The sequence below is a fragment of the Lissotriton vulgaris genome, chromosome 7 (genome assembly GCF_964263255.1).
Source record: "Lissotriton vulgaris chromosome 7, aLisVul1.2, whole genome shotgun sequence".
Taxonomy (NCBI): domain Eukaryota; kingdom Metazoa; phylum Chordata; class Amphibia; order Caudata; family Salamandridae; genus Lissotriton; species Lissotriton vulgaris.
The window spans coordinates 1431265635-1431286787 of record NC_141695.1 but is presented as its reverse complement, the minus strand read 5'-3'; the positions used below and the strand labels follow the sequence as shown (position 1 = coordinate 1431286787).

General features: G+C 47.7%; 1 protein-coding gene across 2 annotated transcripts in view; it reads right to left on the bottom strand.

Moving 5' to 3' along the window:
* Window positions 1–21153, bottom strand: part of RPN2 (ribophorin II) — a 205515-nt gene that overhangs the window by 166365 nt on the left and 17997 nt on the right. For both annotated transcript variants that reach the window (XM_086932229.1, XM_086932228.1), the window contains exon 5: window positions 10846–10921. In XM_086932229.1, the coding sequence (XP_086788355.1) occupies window positions 10846–10921 (76 nt within the window). The remainder of the gene's footprint in view (window positions 1–10845; window positions 10922–21153) is intronic.

The following is a 21153-nucleotide window of genomic DNA, read 5'->3' as shown; positions in this document are numbered from 1 at the left end:
AGGACATGGGTCTGTGGGGGATCCTGAGTGGATGGAGTTCATCAGGCGGATGGTGTCCTCGGTGGAGATTGGGTTCCAGTTATTAAGGGTGTTCGAGGGGGGTGCAGGTACGGCAGAAGATTGGGTGGGATGGTCTCCGGGTTGGATGTCGAAGCTGTTGTGGATGTCTGCAATTTTGTTGTGGAAGAATGAGGCTAGGGAGTCGCAGAGGGCTTGAGAGGGGGTGATGTCGTTGGAGTTGGCTGAGGGGTTGGTGAATTCTTTGACGATGTTGAATAGTTCCTTGCTGTTGTGGGCGTTGTTGTCTAGTCGGTCTTTGAATGCGACTTTCTTGGCAGTCCGGATCAGTTGGTGGTGTGTGCGGGTGGCAATTTTGAAGGCGTCCCTGGTGCTGGTGTTTGGGTCTTTTTTCCAGGCTTTCTCCAGGGAGCGACAGAGTTTCTTGGATTTCTTAAGATCATCATTGAACCAGGAGGCGTTTTTGCTGCCAAGTTTGATTTGACGTTTTTTCGGCGGTGCTAGGATGTCGGCGCTGTTGGATAGCCATTGGGTGAGGTTAAACGCTGCTTGGTCGGGGTTTGAGGAGTGGGCAGCTGGGTTTTGAAGAAGCGATGAGGAGATCTGGTCGATGGTGATTTTGTTCCACTTTCTTCGTAGAGTGGGTTGAGGTCGGTTGCGAGTGGTGGTTTTATTGTAGCAAAAGTGTACGCAGCTATGGTCCGTCCACTGGAGGGTAGTGGTGTGACTGAAGGAGACATGTTTGCTGGAGGTGAAGATGGGGTCGAGCGTGTGACCTGCGATGTGGGTGGGCGTAGAGACAAGTTGTTTGAGTCCGAGGTTGGCGAGGTTGTCCCGAAGGGAGGTGGTGTTGCTGTTGTTGCTCTTTTCCAGGTGAAAGTTGAGGTCTCCCAGTAGGATGTATTCCTCGGAGGGGATGGCGTGTGGGGTGATGAAGTCGGTGATAACGTCGCTGAATTTTGCACGGGGTCCTGGAGGCCTGTAGATGAGAGTGCCTCTGAGTGTGGTCTTGGGGTCGGTGTGGATCTGGAAGTGAAGGTGTTCGGCGCTAACTAGGTTGACGTCTGAGCTGGTTGAGATGCGGACGGAGTTCTTATGGACGATAGCGATGCCTCCTCCTGTTTGGTCGGTGCGATCCTTACGGATGATCTTGTATCCTTCCGGGATGGCAATGGTGATGTCAGGGGCTGATGAGGCGTTCATCCATGTTTCTGTCAGGAAGGCGACGTCGGGAGAGATGGTGTCTAGTAGATTCCAAAGTTCGATGGCGTGTCTGTGGACCGAGCGGGTGTTGAGCAGGATGCATTTTAGGTGGTTGGTGTCAGGTCTCTGCTTGGCGTCGGTGGATGAGGAGTTGGTTTTGGTGCCGTCGAACTTGCAGGAGTTGCAAGAGAAGGGTCCATGGGTGTGTCCAGGAGCGGCTTGGACGCAGATGGGGGAACGGCCGGGGTTAAGGGCTAGGAGGGTGGTGGCATCGTAAGTAATGCGGGGGAGGTGGGAGGTACGAGGACCAGGGGGTCTGGCGCTGGGCGCGGTCCAGGCGCGGACGGGCGTAGACGGGCTTACCTTTGGCGCACCTTCGGCGCGGCCGTAGCGCGTGGACGCTGCACGTTGGGACATCTGACATAAATGGATAGTGGAGGGGGTGGAGCGTGGGAGGGTCAGCTGGGAGGCGGGGTCTGGGAGGAGACACGGGTGAAATAACAAACAAATCGAAATGGCCGCCCAGAAACAAATCGAAAGTGGGGCACAGCCGGAGCTTCACTCAAGGATTCTTGTAAGTAAGTAAATAAAGAGACGCTTCAACGACAATAACAATCGCCGCTTTAACAGTTAATGAAATGTAGCAATGCGAGCACAAACGAGGAACAAGCGCTCTAACGTTAAGCAATAAGTTATGAAAAGCAATGCGGGCAGAAACTATACCAAGCGCAGTGAGATGATGTATGCGCTAAAGCAGGACGGCAGTCAGCAGGCAAGGCAGGCAGCGAGCACAAGGCTTCCGTGAATCGAGTGGAGTGCTGGGGGAGCGACCGTGATGGAGGGAGTCCAGACGGTCACAGGGAAAGAGAGGACGGGGCTGGTGTAGTGTATCAGTGTGTGGGAGGGTCAGCTGGGAGGCGGGGTCTGGGAGGAGACACGGGTGAAATAACAAACAAATCGAAATGGCCGCCCAGAAACAAATCGAAAGTGGGGCACAGCCGGAGCTTCACTCAAGGATTCTTGTAAGTAAGTAAATAAAGAGACGCTTCACCGACAATAACAATCGCCGCTTTAACAGTTAATGAAATGTAGCAATGCGAGCACAAACGAGGAACAAGCGCTCTAACGTTAAGCAATAAGTTATGAAAAGCAATGCGGGCAGAAACGATACCAAGCGCAGTGAGATGATGTATGCGCTAAAGCAGGACGGCAGTCAGCAGGCAAGGCAGGCAGCGAGCACAAGGCTTCCGTGAAGCGAGTGGAGTGCTGGGGGAGCGACCGTGATGATATAAATATTGGGGCCCAAACCCCCGAACTTTAGAACTCTTTTGGGACAAGAAGACTGCCAAGAAGAAGAGCTGGAGAAGCTGTGAGGAGCCAATACCACTTTGCTGAGTGCTTTGCTGTGCTGGCCTGCAGTGGCTGCTTATGTCTTGGGCAGTGAAAGGACTGGACTGAACTTTCTGCTAACTATTTTGTGAGTTTCTCCAAGGGCTTGAGGTAGAGCTTGCCCCCTGTTCAAGAAGTCTCGGGAAAAGCAAAGACTTCAAGTTCTTCTGCCCTCTCCACTGGGAACTGTGTGTTTTGTGCTGCAACAGAAGAAAAAGCAGCCCGACGCCGCTGCGGACTCTGTGTCCTGAAGGCACCGTAGAGAGCACTGTCGCAATTCGACCCTGGTCTTACAGAAGGCGCCTGCTGACGCCACCACTGAACAGCTGCTTGCACCGCGACCTCTGGGCACCGCACTCCGCATTGCCTCACGACGCCGCCTTGGTATCCCCTACGACGCTCCACACCGAAATCAAGGCTGCTGCTGGCACCGTGGTACGAGGGCGCCGCTCGTTAAGTTACATGACGCACCGCCCTCATCCCACACCCCAGCCTTGGCCTACCAATGCCGACTCCATCGACTCCAGTTCTTCCGCGGACGACAGAGATTCAGCAACAACGACGAAGCTCCTTGAACCATGACCTGCCAGCACCACAGCTAGCACTGCATCACTTAGCACCGCGACCCTGGTCTCACCGGCGACGCCATCTGACGCCGCCACCGAGCCGCTGCTCGCACCCTTATCTGAGGGCATTGCACGCCGCACTGCAGCACCTGACTTCAACCGCGAGGAGTTCGATCTGCAAAGCGTGTGACTTCAAGGGCCGACGACTCCTGCTCTGACCCCCGGAACAGACGCCTGCGACGCCTTGCTTTCGGAAGCTCAACGAAGAGGTCGCCGACGCCCTGCATTTCTAAAGGTACTGTTTTGCAGGTCTTCCAGACACCTTAGCTGGCCCGCGACGCAGCGGTCAGACAGAACTGTTTGGATTTGTTTGTTTGCGACGCCGTGATAGCCCCGGAGGGAGCTATCAACTTCAAGGAACTGTTTTTCAAGGTAATATTGATAACTGAAGATGCCCAAGTACTGTATTGTGGCTTTTTATAATTTTGGGTCGTCTTGAGTATAAAAAACATATTGGATATTTTTCTGAACTGGTGTGGTGTCCTTTTGTAGTGCTTACACTGTATTACTGTTGGTTATGGGCAAACGCTTTACAAACTGCCTTTAAGATAAGCCTGACTGCTCGTGCCAAGCTATCAAGGGGGTGAGCAGGGGTTATTTTGGGAGTGCAACTCCCTTATCCTGACTAGAAGGAAAGGTCCCTACTTGGGCAAGGTGCAACCATTGCCAACTAGAGACCCTCATTTCTGACAACCTTATTCATCACGCTGCATAATAAGTGGTTACTCATACAGAGCTAAAAGACTTCAGATGTGTCTGAACACGTTAAAAGGATAGTGAAGCAGAACTAGCAGAAATGTCGTCATCCATAAACTCTTTCTGAATCACCAACTGTAGGGAGTCAATTTTGTGTATGTTCTAGAAGAATGCTTCAACAAATCCGTAATAGTTTAAAAATTAATTTTGTCTTGCTGTAAATCACATCCCAAGACAAAGTTGTAGCTCAAGCTGGAAAATTATGTGAAAAGGAGGAATTACAATATTCCCTTATAATTTGATCTTACTAGTCAAAACACAGCAGAAAGGACCAACATGTCATCGAAACATCATAGGACATGTCCTTGCACATTACAGAGCAAGAATTTGTGTTTAAGGAGTGGCGACTGCAATGAACAAAAATTGTCTGGAAAGTGCTCCTTTGCTGCTTGTGCTGTTCGAAGTCTTGCCACGCAGTTCCTCAAAAATATCAAAGGGCTCGATCAGCAATGCAAAATGAATGCACTAATTTTGCACAAAACAAAAATGTATACTTTCAAAAGCAAAAGCATTCCTTTATATCTATTACCGAGGACAATATAGGACTTTGAATGGAGCATCCAAACATTTCTCTTCAGGAGAAATACATTACAAGCAAGGGCTACTCAAATGTGACCCGTGTGACTCTATATGGTTTGCAACTTTGCATCATTCTTCTTCAGATTACCTAAAAAGCATCCACCGCCCTCAGATAAATGTTACCCTTGTCAAAATTATCATTTAAATAATGTACTTCGATTTATGGATGGCGAAATCTGAATCCTGACATGAGATCATGAGCAGGAATTTGTTCATCTCAAACGTAGCTGTTACCTTTAGATTTATTTGAAAAACATACGTCAGTTTACATTTAAATACCTGAATTTCGTATTGAATGCACTCAAAGGGATGGTCTGAATAAAAATCACAAAATAAAACAAGCATTTGCAATGCAATAGGTCTCGCATTAAGAAAGTTTGAGCTATTGGTATTGTAAATGACAATTTTTTTATTTATGTGATGGTTTTGAAAATAGCGAAATTAATAGCTTTGTCATTTACAATGCCAATAGTTTTAACTTTAGCAAACCTGACACCTATAGCATTTGTCATGCAATATGTGTTGTATTTACGTGACTTAGATGTATTGATATTACAAATAACAATGGCTTTTAATTTTTTTAAAATAATTAATACTTAAATAAAAATTATAATTTATGGCAATAGTTTAAACTTTTGTAAATAACTTTTGTGAAGATTATGTTCAGTGTATTTTATTGTGACGAAAATCCAAGAACAGAAGTGAAACATTAACATCTTTTTGTGACATTTGTAATAACGTTTGAAACATTGAGAGAACATATTTGAACCAGTTGTTGTTGAATGGTTGCACAGAGTGATGCTCTGTAATTTTGTGGTACTGAGTGAAGCTCTGGCGTTCAGTGGTGCTGAATGATGCTGTGGCATTGAGTGGCGCTGAGTGATGCTGTGGCGCTGAGTGATGCTGTGGCGCTGAGTGATGCTGTGGCGCTGAGTGATGCTGTGGCGCTGAGTGATGCTGTGGCAATTTAAAATGTAGCAAGGCAAGAGCTGGAGGGGCCTTGTGAGGAACCCGAAACATTTGAAGCTAACGAGGATGGCAGAGAGCTTATGAAAGGAACGCTTGTGGATGCCCGACGCTTGTGGATGTCTGATGTTTGTGGATGTCTGATGCCTGATGCCGGACGCTTGTGGATGCCCGACGCTTGTGGATGCCCGACGCTTGTGGATGCCCGACGCTTGTGGATGCCCGACGCCTGTGGATGCCCGACGCCTGTGGATGCCCGACGCCTGTGGATGCCCGACGCCTGTGGATGCCCGACGCCTGTGGATGCCCGACGCCTGTGGATGCCCGACGCCTGTGGATGCCCGACGCCTGTGGATGCCCGACGCCTGTGGATGCCTGATGTCTGATGCTTGTGGATGCCTGACGCTTGTGGATGCCTGATGTCTGATGCTTGTGGATGCCTGACGCTTGTGGGTGCCTGACGCTTGTGGGTGCCAGTGTATGTCTGACACTTTTGGATTTTTGACGCTTGTGGATGCCTGAAGCTTGTGAATGCCTGACGCTTGTGGATGCCTGATGCTAATGGTGTGTGTGTGTGCCTATAAAGCGTGCACTGATGGCGGTTTGTGTCTGCCTGGTGGAAGCGTGCACTGACGGCTGGTGATGATGGCAGGTGGTGTGTGTGCCTAGTGGAAGCGTGCACTGACAACTGCTGGTGTGTATGCCTGGTGGAAGCATGCAGTGACGGATGGTGATGTGTGCCTGGTGGAAGCGTGCACTGACAACTGGTGGTGTGTGCGCCTGGTGGAAGCATGCAATTATACCTGGTGGTGTGTTTGCCTAGTGAAAGCGTGCACTGACGGCTGGAGTGTGCCTGTTAAAACGTGCACTGACAGTTGGTGGTGTGCATGTGCCTAGTGAAAGCGTGCACGGACGGCTGGTGGTGTGTATGCCTGGTGGAAGCGTGCACTGACGGCTGGTGGTGTGTGTGCTTGGTGGAAGCATGAATTTATAGCTGGAGGTGTTTGTGTTTGGTGAATACGTGCACTGACGGCTGGAGGAGTGTGCCTGTTAAAACGTGCAATGACAGCTGGCATTGTGTGTCTGTCTGTTAAAAGCGTCCACTAACGGATGGTGATGTGTGCATGATGGAATTATGCACTGACTGGTGATGAAGCTGGTGGTGTGTGGGTCTATAGGAAGCATGCACTAATGGCTAGTGGTGTGTGTACCTGGTGGAAGCGTGCACTGATGGCTGGTGATGTGTGTGTGCCTGGTGGAATCGTGCACTGATGGCTGGTGGTGTGTATGCTTGGTGAAAGTGTACACTGACGGTTGGAGGAGTGGGTTGGTTAAAACGTGCACCGACAGTTGCCATTGTGTGTCTGCCTGGTGAAAGCGTGCACTGACGGGTGGTGGTGTGTATGCCTGGTGAAAGTGTGCACTAACGGCAATAACAACAACATTTACACAAAATTACACAGATTATGCCACATTGCGTAGTTTCAGGGCTACATTTTAACACAAGATACACAGTTCGGTTAATTTTTTAGCATGAGCAGCTTTTCAGGAAGATTTTTTTCCGTGAGTGGACCATTTAGGTAATTTTTTAGATCAGAACTACAGATCTGAATGCGACCAGTAGCGTTTTGAACACAAGCAGCAGTTCTTTTAACGTGGGCTGTCGACAAACCTTCAGGTAGATTTTTACCTGAGTGAACCATTTGGGTATTTTTTGAGTGCAACACTACAAATTTGAATGCAAGCAGCCATGTTTTGACTGCAAGCAACTGAAAATCAACTCGAAATTAGATTTTCAATTTTTTACCTGAACACACCGCACCCTTCAGGTAATTTTTTAACGCAAGCTGCATCACGCATACTTTTGCTGTATTTTGTGTAATGTCACTTTAGGAAATTATACGAGTTGCACCTAAACCCACATTCAAGTGGAATACTGGCCGCTTAGTAAAAGCATTCTGGTTTCCAATGAATGATCCTTTTGGTTTTACATACTTGACTGTGTGATGCCAATTCTGTAGGGTAAATTCGCTGAACAATGGTGGTGCGACTAACAAGGACCAGAGAAACAGTACTGAACAGGTCAGGGGTTTAGCAAGAAACTACACATTCAGGTATAAATATACTGATGTGATAGAAGACAGAGAATAATAGATGGGTAAATGTCTGTACAGAATTATTTTGATCAAGGCGGTGGGAGAGATTTCAACTAGACAATGAGATAAGAGCAAAGCTCAAGTTGTCTGTGATGTCACTCAGACTCTTGGAACAAAACATTTCTCCTTTATCAAAAGTATCTACAGTTTTGTGTTAGCTATGCTCTTCCACCCCAGATCGTCTTCTACGATACACAGTGCATGGGTTGAGGAGTCCTGGGAGAGCCATGCACAACATGGCCACAACCACCCTCAGGACTCCTACCCCCGTTGTACGTGCATGAACAAGTATACCTAGTGTCCTGCCATCCATTCCTACCACGCTCTTACTATCACCCCTTTTCACCACCCAAATTAATATACCTGTCAGCTGGCCACTTTCCTACACATTCTTCACCCTTACCCTCCCCATGGAAAATATTCAATAACAAATGCAATATGTTGTTTCCTGCCACCTTCCTCATCTTTTTTCACCACTGTGATGCAAGTGAGGTTCACCCTTTATACAATAAGGCTGCAGATCACAAAGAGCTTGGGACGGAGAGGCTGGAGAAAGGGGTGAAACATGCACGCACATTCTCTGAGGCATTTATCAGTGTTGAGTGAGTAGAATTAGAAGTGAATAGAACTACAAAGGGGGGACGGTTAAAAAAACATGCCTTTTTCCACACGTGAGGGAGTGAACGCCTGTGAGCGACAGCCAGCGTTTGTGGTAGACCAAAACTCCATTAAAGATACATAGTCTGGGGCAGTTGCGTTGGTAGGTGGAGACACCGTGAGTTTTGGGGTTTTAGAGAAAGCAGAAAGACGGACAGGGCCTATGCACCCCTTTGACGTTACATGTTCTGTTGCAATGAGGCATTTGTACATAATCATTACGTTCAGGCAATACTTTTCGTTGGCGTATTCTTTCCTGTAAGTTTATGACTGGGTGGAAGAACTGAGGCCTGACGAAGTTATGGGTCGTTCAATTTAGCAGGCCATTAATAACCGGAAATACCCAAGCTCGGAGCCGTGTTTGTCCATTAGAAGCCTTTGAAAATACCACTCTTTTTTTCTTTCGCTGCATCTAATCTCGGTTGCCTAAGTAACGTTTTTCCGACCAGTTAATACCCACTGTCCTGATTAATCTCTAATCAAAGCACAGCCTCCTTTCCCCATTGTGTTATCCGCCTCCTAGGTCCCGAGGTTCACAATATACATTTAGAAGTGACAGCAGAAAGAAAGCAGACACACAAAGCTTTTCAGTGCCCTGATTAAATCAGTGGCTCGGCACGAATCCTTTGTCAATGAATGCAACAAGCAAAGTGCATTGTTTTTTCTTTGGAATTGGACAGTGTCCCGGTCAAGATAGTTTTTCCTCATTTTTTGAGGCTACATCATCGAGGTCGGTGAAATTATGTTTCACTAGAGTGTGGGCACTGACGAACGAGCATAGAATATTCTTGTATTGCAATTTGCTTTTCTGTAATCGGTAAAAAAAAAAAAAAAAAGACTTCTGAAAACTGCGCGCTTCGTCAGCAATAAAACAAGTATGCAGGGAGGAGTGGGGAGCGAGAAGTAACAAGATTAAGAGCGAGACCGAGCTTCTTAATCTACTAGGTGTAAATGACAAACTTTAAAGCCCATCCAAGTGCTGCTGCTAAATTAGAAGTTGTATTGGATTGCTCGGCATGATGTACTTTTTTTCTTGTCATACGAGGTCACATGACCACATTAGTTATAGTCATATTCAGATGCAAAATATGTTTTGCATTAGGAGGATGGACAATACAGTCAAACATTTCTCTTTCAGCAAATACGTTTTGGGTGTTAAAAACCTACTGCATCTGTGTGAATAAATGCATTCAAGCTTTCAGTTTCAGAGGCCTTTAAGCTTTACATTTCTGAGGGTGACAATGTGAGGCAGCATGGTGGCTCTTAAAAGGGGCAACACTTTCAACTGCGTAAAGCACTCCCTCTTCCCCTACTTTCATGTTACCCAGCTTCTCGCAAGGGCAGGCGACTACACATTCATTTCAGTTTGTGGTGTATCCTCTCCAGCACTGTCGCACTGAGGGGTCACCCTAGGTTTGCGAGCAGTCAGTCAGTTGAATGTATAGGAGAAAGGATGACAGACGAAACGCTTCTGCATGCTACAGAAATACTCTTGAGTTATGAGGAGACAACAATATGTTTGTATGCTGCTCGTTGCACTATGTTGATGTTTGATGGCAAACGTTTTCATGGCTCGTCTCGAGCACGGACTCTCAGAGCCAAGACAGTCCCTCAGCTCGGCGCTCCCTGTTAATATGTTGGCTCGTCGTCCCCATTATCGACGCAGACCCCGTCAGCATCTTTGTTTGCAAGTCCCTGAGCTCTTTGACAGTACCTCGCAAACAGACGCAAACACGAGGGCGCTGCAAACCTTGGCCTCTGGGAGGTACACAAAATAAAATATCTGGGGTCGAGGATATTTACACGGAAGCAGAGTTGTGGTAAAACCGCTGAAACTGTCCCCCTTTTCATTACTTTATGATGAAATATGTCTGATGGCATAGGTAGGACTGTTTTTATAGTTTACAGCTTAACCACTGTAAAAGGCTTAATAAAACAAGACACGGATAGCGGGCGGGACACGACAGCGGGTGGGACACGGACAGCGGGCGGGAGGAGGCAAAGCCTGCCTCTTTATCAGCGCCGCGCGCACCTCTGCAGATGCATTCCACGAGGCGCGCGGCGCGATCTGATTCTTTCTGCCATCATGCTGTGGAGACAAGACCTGGCCACGCGCAAAATGTTATCCTATGGGGAAACGCTGCGCGCGGCCAGGTCTTGTCTCGCTTCGTCGTTCTCAGACTACTGAGACGCCGACTATAGTTCTCGCTACGAGAACGCGCTTTCAGCGCGTTTGTCGTAGGCGAGACCTAAAAATCTATCAATTTTCTCCTATCAGAAACAAAGTATAAAATTGAGTTGCCTTCTCAGAAGAAAATTCAATATACTTGTGGGGGCACTGATCATCCAGTCATTATCAGATACACTGTGTAGCTGGTAAAATCCTTTCCACATCAAAAGTCAGCTGAAGTAGTTGCAGTTAGTTCTTAGACATAGTCTCTTGCCCTGTTTAGTTTTCTACAGCGAACAAAAACATTGGACTTAAGATATCCTACCTCAATTTCTTCCACAATGCTGCTCAGGTCTGCCTGCTGTGATAAGAACGATGCAGTCATCAAAGCCTGGATGGTCCTAAAAAAGGAAGACACTTTTTTTTAAACTTAAGTACAGAGTTATCTTGGGCGCAGCAAAGAAATAACAAGCAATGACAAAGCCAATAGATCTTGCATTGCCACCAGCCTGAAGTAATACTGTGTCATGTTTTTGGAAAACATTAAATTGTGGGGAAACTGCAGAGTCCTCATCAATCTAAACAAAACAAGCATTTGCAATGCAATAGGTCTTGCATTAGGAAAGTTTGAGCTATTGGTATTGTAAATTACACATTTTTTATTTATGTGTTGGTTTTGAAAATAGCGAAATTAATAGCTTTGTCATTTGCAATGCCAATAGTTTTAACTTTTGCAAATGTGACACCTGTAGCATTTGTAATGCAGTATGTGTTGTATTTACGTGACTTAGATGTATTGATATTACAAATAACAATGGCTTTTAATTTTTTTAAATAATTAATACTTAAAGTTATTGTAATTTATAATGGTAATAGCTTAAACTTCTGTAAATAACTTTTGTAAAGATTAAATCATTGTATTTTATTGTGCCGAAAATCCAAGAACAGAAGTGAAATATTAACATCTTTTTGCGACATTTGTAATAAAGCTTGAAACATTGAGAGAACATATTTGAACCAGTTGTTGTTGAATGGTTGCACAGATTGATGCTGTGGTGGCGCTGAGTGATGTTGTAGTGGTGACGAGTGATGCTGTGGCGTTCAGTGATGCTGTGGTAGCGTATGGTGATGTTGTTGTGCCCCTGAGTGATGCTGTGATGGTGCGATAGATAGATAGAGTGAGGGCGATAGATAGATAAGAGTGAGGGCGATAGATAGGTAGATCGATAGATAGAGGGCGACAGTAAACATCCCGTATTCGAAGAATTTACTGTGTGCAATTTTAATATTGATTCAAGGTTTCAATGCGTCCCCTCGAGCACCTGCGTTATGCTACTAATATAAATGATTTCTAAGATGTTAATCACTGTAACCAAACAAAAGGAGGCGGACGTGTGGCCTCTGGCTTCAAAGGCACAAAACCTGAGTTCAGATCTTAGTTCCTGCACATAGGCAAAGCGTCTTATCTGACAGTTTTGTGCTTTCTGAGCGGGCGGGCACAGTGAGTGCTGAGAAGCCGGACTACCAGTGCGCTCATTGCTTTGACTGCCTCCTTACAGTCTCTTTTCTATCCAGCCATGAAGTGAAGGCACCTCAGCAAGTTAACTACACCACATATTTCTGCGTGCAACAAGAAGTATCTGGGGTCTGATTCCAGTCGGGGCGAGTTAGACGTTTATCCTTTTTTGACCAACAAAGTCAGTTTGAAATGGACAGTAAACTAAATAAAACGCACTGCACGCCTTCTGCTGTGGGCTCAGAGACGAGAATGGACAGGGAAGGAAGGCCCGGCAGAAGAGCTGTTATGTCTGATGCTTGTGGATGGCTGACGCTTGTGGATGTCTGATGCCTGATGTTTGTGGATGTCTGACGCTTGTGGATGTCTGATGCCTGACGCTTGTGGATGCCTGACGCTTGTGGATGTCTGATGCCTGACGCTTGTGGATGCCTGACGCTTGCGGATGCTTGACGCTTGCGGATGCCTGACGCTCGCGGATGCCTGACGCTCGCGGATGCCTGACGCTCGCGGATGCCCGACGCTCGCGGATGCCCGACGCTCGCGGATGCCCGACGCTCGCGGATGCCCGACGCTTGCGGATGCCCGACGCTTGCGGATGGCTGACGCTTGTGGATGGCTGACGCTTGTGGATGGCTGATGTGTGATGCTTGTGGATGCCTGATGCTTGTGGATGCCTGATGCTTGTGGATGCCTGATGCTTGTGGATGTCTGATGCTTGTGGAGGCCTGATGCTTGTGGAGGCCTGATGCTTGTGGAGGCCTGATGCTTGTGGAGGCCTGATGCTTGTGGAGGCCTGATGCTTGTGGAGGCCTGATGCTTGTGGAAGCCTGATGCGTGATGCTTGTGGATGCCCGACGCTTGTGGATGCCCGACGCTTGTGGATGTCTGATGCGTGATGCTTGTGGATGTCTGATGCGTGATGCTTGTGGATGCCTGATGCTTGTGGATGTCCGATGCCTGATGCTTCTGGAGGCCTGATGCTTCTGGAGGCCTGAATGCCTGACGCTTGTGGATGCATGACGCTTGTGGATGCCTGACGCTTGTGGATGGCTGACGCCTGTGGATGTCTGATGCGTGATGCTTGTGGATGGGTATACTTCCACAGTTGCCAAAGTTGGAGCTACAAGGTGAGGGTCTCCGCTGCTGGACCATAATGAGTCCATGTTAAGCAATAGGGGGTTATGGTCACCATCAGTGGTCGAAAGGACTTCCATATCCTTCATTACGCCAAACTTTTAATTCTTCAAATGAGCTCTACTATTATCTGAAAATGCATACTTCTTAAAAAAAAAAAAAAGCCAGATGCTAAAAATATGATTGCAAGCAATTGGAATTAAAGAAAAATAAATGTTAGAAAAATAAAGATCGAAAGTCATCAGAAATGTGCACACTCGAGTACTACATCACTGGCACAGGTAATGCATCTTCCACGGACATAATAACAAGAGCACTTCCAGTAAAATCAGCACAATTCACTTGCACTCAAATGTTACAGAATAAGAATTAGCCTAGCTCTCATATTTCAGGCACACTACTAGATTCAAATGTATTTGAGGGTGGAAGGAAGATTCTGATCCTCTGTACAACTCCATAAATCCCACCATATAGGTATTTTCTATCCATGGTGCCATGCAAGCTCCTGCCATATTGTTTTACTCACTAAGACCTGGCTTGGTGAGGAATACGTTGCGGTGGTGGTGATCTGCCATGTCGCAATTAATGCAGGCTGCCCTATCCCAGTATGCCTTGCTCTGCTACTGCTCTAAGTCTGTGGCAGCTCCTGTTCAGCAGGGATGGGAGGAAGACGAATGGTGGACAAGGAGAAGGGAGAACCTGGAATAAAGGAACTGCTATGGAGGAACAGAAGTGAAGAGCCCAGCGGTGCCAGAGAGCTCTCAATTGTGGAAGGAAGCTATTAAATACTACTATTGGTCTAATGTCAGCAACATCAATGCTGTTCCCTACCCGCTAATGCTTCAATAAGGAAGATCCCTCTTCCTTGGTGAAGTAAACCCAGCTGCACTATCTTGAGCCTGAACGCTCATCAGCTTCATGTTCTATCTGCCAATAACAAGCAAAACCAGCCCACCATATAGTGCTGCAATATGGGGACCATGTCATCAGCTATAAAGAAAAAGATTTCATGTGTAGATATATGCAAGCAGTAACATTAACAGTAGGCAACGGACACTTAGTGTATGCCAAGAACCAATGAATGGCCCACAGATGCTCACCTGGAGGGACCGAGGGGCCAAATTTACTACTTAAATATAATGCAACAAGAGTAGGAAAAAGAAAGCGATCAGAATTGCATTATGAAGCTAGTAACAAGAGCTCCCACATGACTTGTGAGAACATTATCCACATAATAGATGAGGGTGGATGTGATGCGGAGTCGGGTGGTGCAGAGCGGGGTGGTGCAGAGCGGGGTGGTGCAGAGCGGGGTGGTGCAGAGCGGGGTGGTGCAGAGCGGGGTGGTGCAGGATAGAACACAATGGCGTAGAGTGGTGCAGAGTAGAGAGAGAAGGAGAGGCGTATACACATATACAAATTAGCGTTAAAGTAAACTAGAATATACCAAAATCTTTTCCAAGACAAAACAAAATGCATGAAGTCGAGTTTAATGCTTTCGTAAGTGGTCGACATTCAACAGGTGATAGTTGTGAGAAAAATAGTTTTCTCTTTTCAGATTTATTTTTGGAAGGAGGTCAAGAAATGTCAAGAGAATTTCTCAACGGTCTGTCAATTGGGACATCCCCACAAGAAAAAAAACACAAAATAAAAGCATCCGACACAAAAGGATATATTCTGAGAAAGCAGAGTTCCTTCACAAGCCACACACACAAAAATATTACCATGTGACAGCAATAAGGAATCGAAAGGAGAGATCCCTCCACACATGGACTTGCGCCCGGTCCGTGGACCAAGCAAAATTGATTTGGTTCCTCAATCTAGTTCTGCATATAATGTGTTGTACACCACAAAAAACATGCAGCAGGAGTGATTATGGAACAGTGCATTTGCGTGTGCCAGTAGTAAGCCAATACACTATGAAAAGAGGGTTAAGAAATGCAATTAAAAAAAGAAGACCTATGTGTGAGAAGTTGGCCTGATATGTGGTGTTTCCAATTCTGGAACCGCCTTGTATCAGTCCAAACAATCCCTTATGGTGTCTGGTTGTAAGTCAACCTTGTAGACAAGCTATCCTAGGGGTAGCATGGACTAAGCAGCCTTAAAGGCTTAACTTAAGAGGTCGTGTTAAGCGAGCTGTTTTACCACATACAATCCTGTAATACCAAATGAAAGGACACCACACAAGTATATATTATAAAAATATATGTGTTTATTTCTAAATTAATCCCCAGTACTCTTTATGAGCAAAGGGGCACAAGCGTTAAATCAAAAGCACAGTATAACATACAAAGTTGCACAATTATGGATGAGGGCGGGTGGCCACTCAAACCATATACTAAAAAAGTGGTATAAGAGATACCAATCGAACAGTGGTTAGGCCTAGGGCCTAGAGAATTGCTGGGAGCAGTCAGGACTAGCAATGCTGAAGTCGGGAGAAGCCCGCAGAACTTGGGTGCAGCACGTAAAGTGCGGCTTGCACCAATGCAATGTCAATGGTGCGTAAAAGTTACACAAAGTGAGTTTAAAGATACTTCCGCTGAACCTAGAGGAACAAAAAACTTAAGACACAGACCCTAGAGGTGTGTACCAGTGTAGGAACACCGGCGTTGCAATGTTACCTCACCCACAGGAAGTGGGTGCACAGGGTCGAAGTGGCGTCGGGTTTTGACACGCAGGTTCTTGGTGCTTGGAGCTGGAGAAGCTGCAGGCGATGGGAAGCAGAAGTGTCCGGTGTGATCCAAGGGTGGATCGAAGTCGAGATGAATCTGAAAGCAGAGGGGGACAGAGTCTGGGTCACTCAGCAGTGACCAGGGGGGAACCAGGACGGAACCAGGCAATGTCGGGCGCAATCAGATGGTTGTCGAGAGGCTTCTCTCCGCTGTCACGTGGGCTCTGGGGCATCTGCGACGTCCAGGAGCAGGTCACGATCTGTCTCACGCAGGCTCTCGCCGTCAGCACCGTCGGCTTCAAGATTGCAGCAAACAGCACTTGGCAAAAGCAATCCACGCGGAACCGGGAGATTGCTTCTCACTCAGACCAGGAGGGTCAGAGTGGGGGCTCCTTTTCACAGGAGCTGGTGCAGATCTGGAGCAACCAGAAAAGCAAGTCGTTTTCAAGTTTTCGTCGACACAGGGGCCACAAGCCAGCTGGCAAGTGACCGAGCCAAAGCGTCGAGCCAACACAATCAGAAGGGCCCCACGCAGCACTCGTCGAGTGTGGAGGGGGTAGCTTTGGTGCAAGTGTAGCTCAGGGTTGGGGCTTCTCAAACCCCGGTGTACAGCTTCGAGGGTCACTCGTGGGCTGCACGGTCAGCGTCTCGTGGCCTTTTCAAGATGGCGTGCCCCACGCTTCCGGTCGCCTCCACGGGTCTCAGCTCTGCAGGGACTGTGGATCGGGCTGGAGGAAGGCAGGCAAGCTTGATCTTGTCGCTCTCTGTCGCTCGAGTTCCGGCGGGAACTGCAACAAAGCAAGGGTCGAGGTGCTGGGTGGTACCTGTTTGCACAGGGTGGTCACTCCTTGACCACAAGGGAGATTCTTCAGTCTTCTACGTTGAGTAGGATGTCAAAGGGTCCAGAGTCCGTTTCTTATGTTCCTTCAGGATTATCTGAGTTGCATTGGCACTGCTCCCACTCTTATTCGAATCTGGTGGGCTGGACATCCTGCTAGGTCCCCTCCTATGGGTGGGACCCAGGAAGGGGGTGGTTACACCCCTTTTTTTTATCCAGGCCGCGCTGGGACTGGGGCTGGTGTGCCCCAGAACCGGTTTGGCCGGATTATGCAAGGGGCAGCCTTATGCTCCCCAGGCAGTGTCTGGTTTCTTTGAAACCTCCCTGCTAGAATCCACTATCTCCTGTCTGGGGTGGTTTGACACCGCCCTGCGACAGGAAACCCTTTGTCCAGGCCACCATTTGCTGAGTTTCGGTCAGCAGCAGGAGGCCAGACCCGTGTCTGTGGCAGAGGCATCCATTTTGTGGATCTAAGGCTCATTTTAAATCAACCGCATTCCAGTAAAGTAACATGTCGTCCCCTCTAGAGGGGTGGAATGCTACCCCCGTCGCCAGGACTGGCGAGGGGGTAGTATTCCAATTCGTATGACACCTTACACGACATGTTTTGATAAAGCCAAACCAAAGTGGACATATAACCGCGAGGATTATAATGCACTTAATAGTATATGGTTTGGCATTATCCCGGAACAGCTACGGGAATTGGTCCCGACATCTGCTGACAGGCTCAGCTCATGCTAGAGCACCATCTCACATTAAACCACGCACTCTGCCTTCAGGATTGTTAAGGCCTGCCGTAGGAGTGGCTCACAGGTTTATATATAGGCATACTATATCTAAGCAAGGGGTGATTACACCACCTTGCCCCAGCTGAGTGATCAGCCAGTTGTGTCAATTTAAGATAGCCAGCCAGGGGTGGCAAAAGATATGCTGCAGCCCCTGGTAGGCCTTGGATGCACCTATGCCCTGGGCACCTATAGTGCTCTGTACAGGGGCTGATAAGGTGACCCAAGCCAATCTAGTTATTTTATTTTTAAAGTTTTATATAGCGCAGACAAGATCTTTGCAGATATCAGAGCGCTTTACACAGAAGGGATACATGAGGGAGGGAGCATAGTCAAACAGGTAGTTCAGAGGAGCAAACAGTACAGTCATGAACATCAATAATACAAATATTATAGATAAGCAACGGGGTCAAATAAGTAGTACAGATCGGTACAAGTTCTTTAAAGGGTCCGAGATAATAATTCAGGTGTATTTTGCCATGAGGATAGAGTACATGGAATCCATTTTACAGAGAGAGCAGATAGTTGGCCTGGTTCCCTGCTAATCAGGGCCCCAGGCTAAGTCGAAAACCAGCTAAACACAAGGCAAAAAATCTGGGGTAACCATAGTCAGGTAGCCACCTTCCTACACTATGGTAATAAGAATAACACGCATTTGCAATGCAATAGGTCTCGCATTGATAAACTTTCAGCTATCTGCATTGTTTGGAGGCCACAAAATAGGTCTTTACTTCTTAGTAAACCTCAAAGAGATTTATGGTGTGACCAACTGTCTACAAAAGGAAAAACACCACTGAATAGAAGCAAACAAAGCTCATAGTAAAAAAAGTATGAAGTTGCTAATCATAAGCATGGGATGCTAAACTAAAAATAAAGACTCATCGAGGTGTTTGGCATGCTGGTCTTTAGCAATTTCCAAAAGGCGGTATGAGATTAGTAAGGCAAAGACGTAATATACAATTATAGATTAACTTATACATTTATAAATGATCTTAAACTGCCTAGGTCAAGCGAGGTGCACCAGCTGCAGCCTACAGCTTATTAGTGTGGTTATACACAGTTTAAGGCTGAAATTGTCTGTACCCCGTGATGTACAGAAAGGCAGGTTTCAGACAAATAGGCAAAGAAGCTAAGAAGTCAAGTCAAGTCAAAAGATTTGTATAGCGCGCTACATACCCGGAGGGTTTCAAGGCGCTTGAAGAAGGGTGGGGAATTACTTGTCAAATATCCAAGTTTTGAGTTGCTTTCTGAATGCTAGGTAGTTCTGAGTGAGACGAAGGTGAGTGGGGAGTGAGTTCCAGGTTTTCGCTGCGAGGTAGGAGAAGGATCTACCTCCCATGGTGGTTTTATTGATGCGAGGTACGGTAGCAAGGGCTTGGTTGGAAGATCGTAGCTGGCGAGAGGGGGTGTAGGAGGAAAGTCGTGTGTTGAGGCATTCGGGTCCAAGTTCGTAAAGTGCTTTGTGTGCGTGGGTTAGGAGGCGGAAAGTAATCCTCTTATTGACGGGGAGCCAGTGGAGGTTTTTCAGGTGACTAGAGATGTGGTCTTTACGCGGGATGTCTAGTATGAGTCTGGCTGATGCGTTCTGGATGCGTTGGAGTTTTTTCTGGAGTTTTGCGGTGATACCGGCGTATAGGGTGTTTCCGTAGTCCAGGCGGCTTGTAACCAGTGCATGGGTGACTGTTTTTCTGGTTTCGGTGGGGATCAAGCGAAATGTTTTTTTGAGCATGCGAAGAATGTTGAAGCATGATGATGAAACGGCGTTGACTTGTCTGTTCATAGAGAGTGAGGAGTCCAGGATGACGCCCAGGTTCCGTGCGTGGTCCGTTGGGATGGGTGCTTTTCCAAGGGCCTCTGGCCACCAAGAGTCATCCCAAGCGGAGGGGGAGGTACCTAAGATAAGGACTTCTGTTTTGTCTGAGTTCAGTTTCAGACGGCTGTGCTTCATCCACTCGGCTACTTCTTTCATTCCTTCATGTAGGTTGGTTTTGGCAGTGTTAGGGTCTTTGGTGAGTGATAGGATCAGTTGAGTGTCATCCGCGTAGGAGATGATGTTGAGGTTGTGTTGGCGTGTGATGGCCGCGAGGGGGCTCATGTATACGTTGAAGAGGGTGGGACTGAGTGAGGACCCTTGGGGTACGCCGCAGAGGACTTCAGTGGCCTCTGAGTTGAATGGTGGGAGGCGGACTCTCTGGGTTCTTCCGGTGAGAAACGAGGTGATCCATTCCAGTGCTTTTCCTTGGATTCCGATGTTTCTGAGGCGCTGTAGAAGGGTGCTATGGCAGCCTGTGTCGAAGGCTGCGGAGAGGTCGAGGAGGATGAGGGCGACTGTGTCTCCATTGTCCAGTAGAGTTCGAATGTCGTCTGTTGCTGCGATGAGGGCGGTCTCCGTGCTGTGTTTGGCTCGGAAGCCGGACTGTGAGGAGTCGAGGGATTTGTTGCTTTCGAGGAAGGCGGCGAGCTGGTTGATGACGGCTTTCTCGATGACTTTGGCCGGGAATGGAAGGAGCGAGATGGGGCGGTAGTTTTTGAGTTCGGTGGGGTCCGCTGTGGGTTTTTTCAGAAGGGCACTAAGTTCTGCGTGTTTCCAGCTTTCTGGGAAGGTGGCGGAGTTGAGGGAGCAGTTGATGACGTCTCGGAGGTGTGGTGCTATGATGGAGTCTGCTTTGTTGAAGATGTGGTGAGGGCAGGGGTCTGTGGGGGATCCTGAGTGGATGGAGTTCATCAGGTGGATGGTGTCCTCAGTGGAGATTGGGTTCGTCATTAAGGATGTTCAAGGGGGGTGAAGGTTCTGCAGAAGGTTGGGTGGGTTGGTCTCCGGGTCGGTTGTCGAAGCTGTTGTGGATGTCTGCGATTTTGTTGTGGAAGAACGAAGCTAGGGAGTCGCAGAGGGCTTGAGAGGGGGTGATATCATTGGAGTTGGCTGAGGGGTTGGTAAATTCTTTGACGATGTTGAATAATTCCTTGCTGTTGTGGGCGTTGTTGTCTAGTCGGTCTTTGAATGCGGCTTTCTTGGCAGATCGGATTAGTTGGTGGTGTATGCGGGTGGCGTTTTTGAAGGCGTCCCTGGTGCTGGTGTTTGGGTCTTTTTTCCAGGCCTTCGAGGGAGCGACAGAGTTTCTTCGATTTCTTAAGATCATCGTTGAACCAGGAGGCGTTTTTGCTGCCTAGTTTGATTTGACGTTTTTTCAATGGTGCTAGGATGTCGGCGCTGTTGGATAGCCATTGGGTGAGGTTAATGGCTGCTTGGTCGGGGTTTGAGGAGTGGGCAGGGGGGTTTTGAAGAAGCGATGAGGAGATCTAGTCGATGGTGATTTTGTTCCAGTTTCTTCGCAGAGTAGGTTGAGGATGGTTGTGAGTTGTGGTTTTATTGTAGATAAAGTGTACGCAGCTGTGGTCTGTCCAATGGAGAGTAGTGGTGTGACTGAAGGAGACATGTTTGCTGGAGGTGAAGATAGGGTCGAGTGTGTGACCTGCGATGTGGGTGGGCGTAGTGACAAGTTGTTTGAGTCCGAGGTTGGCGAGATTGTCCAGAAGGGAGGTGGCGTTGCTGTCATTGCTCTTTTCCAGGTGGAAGTTGAGGTCTCCCAGTAGAATGTATTCCTCGGAGGGGAGGGCGTGTGGGGTGATAAAGTCAGTGATAACGTCGCTGAATTGTGCACGGGGTCCTGGAGGTCAGTAGAGGAGTG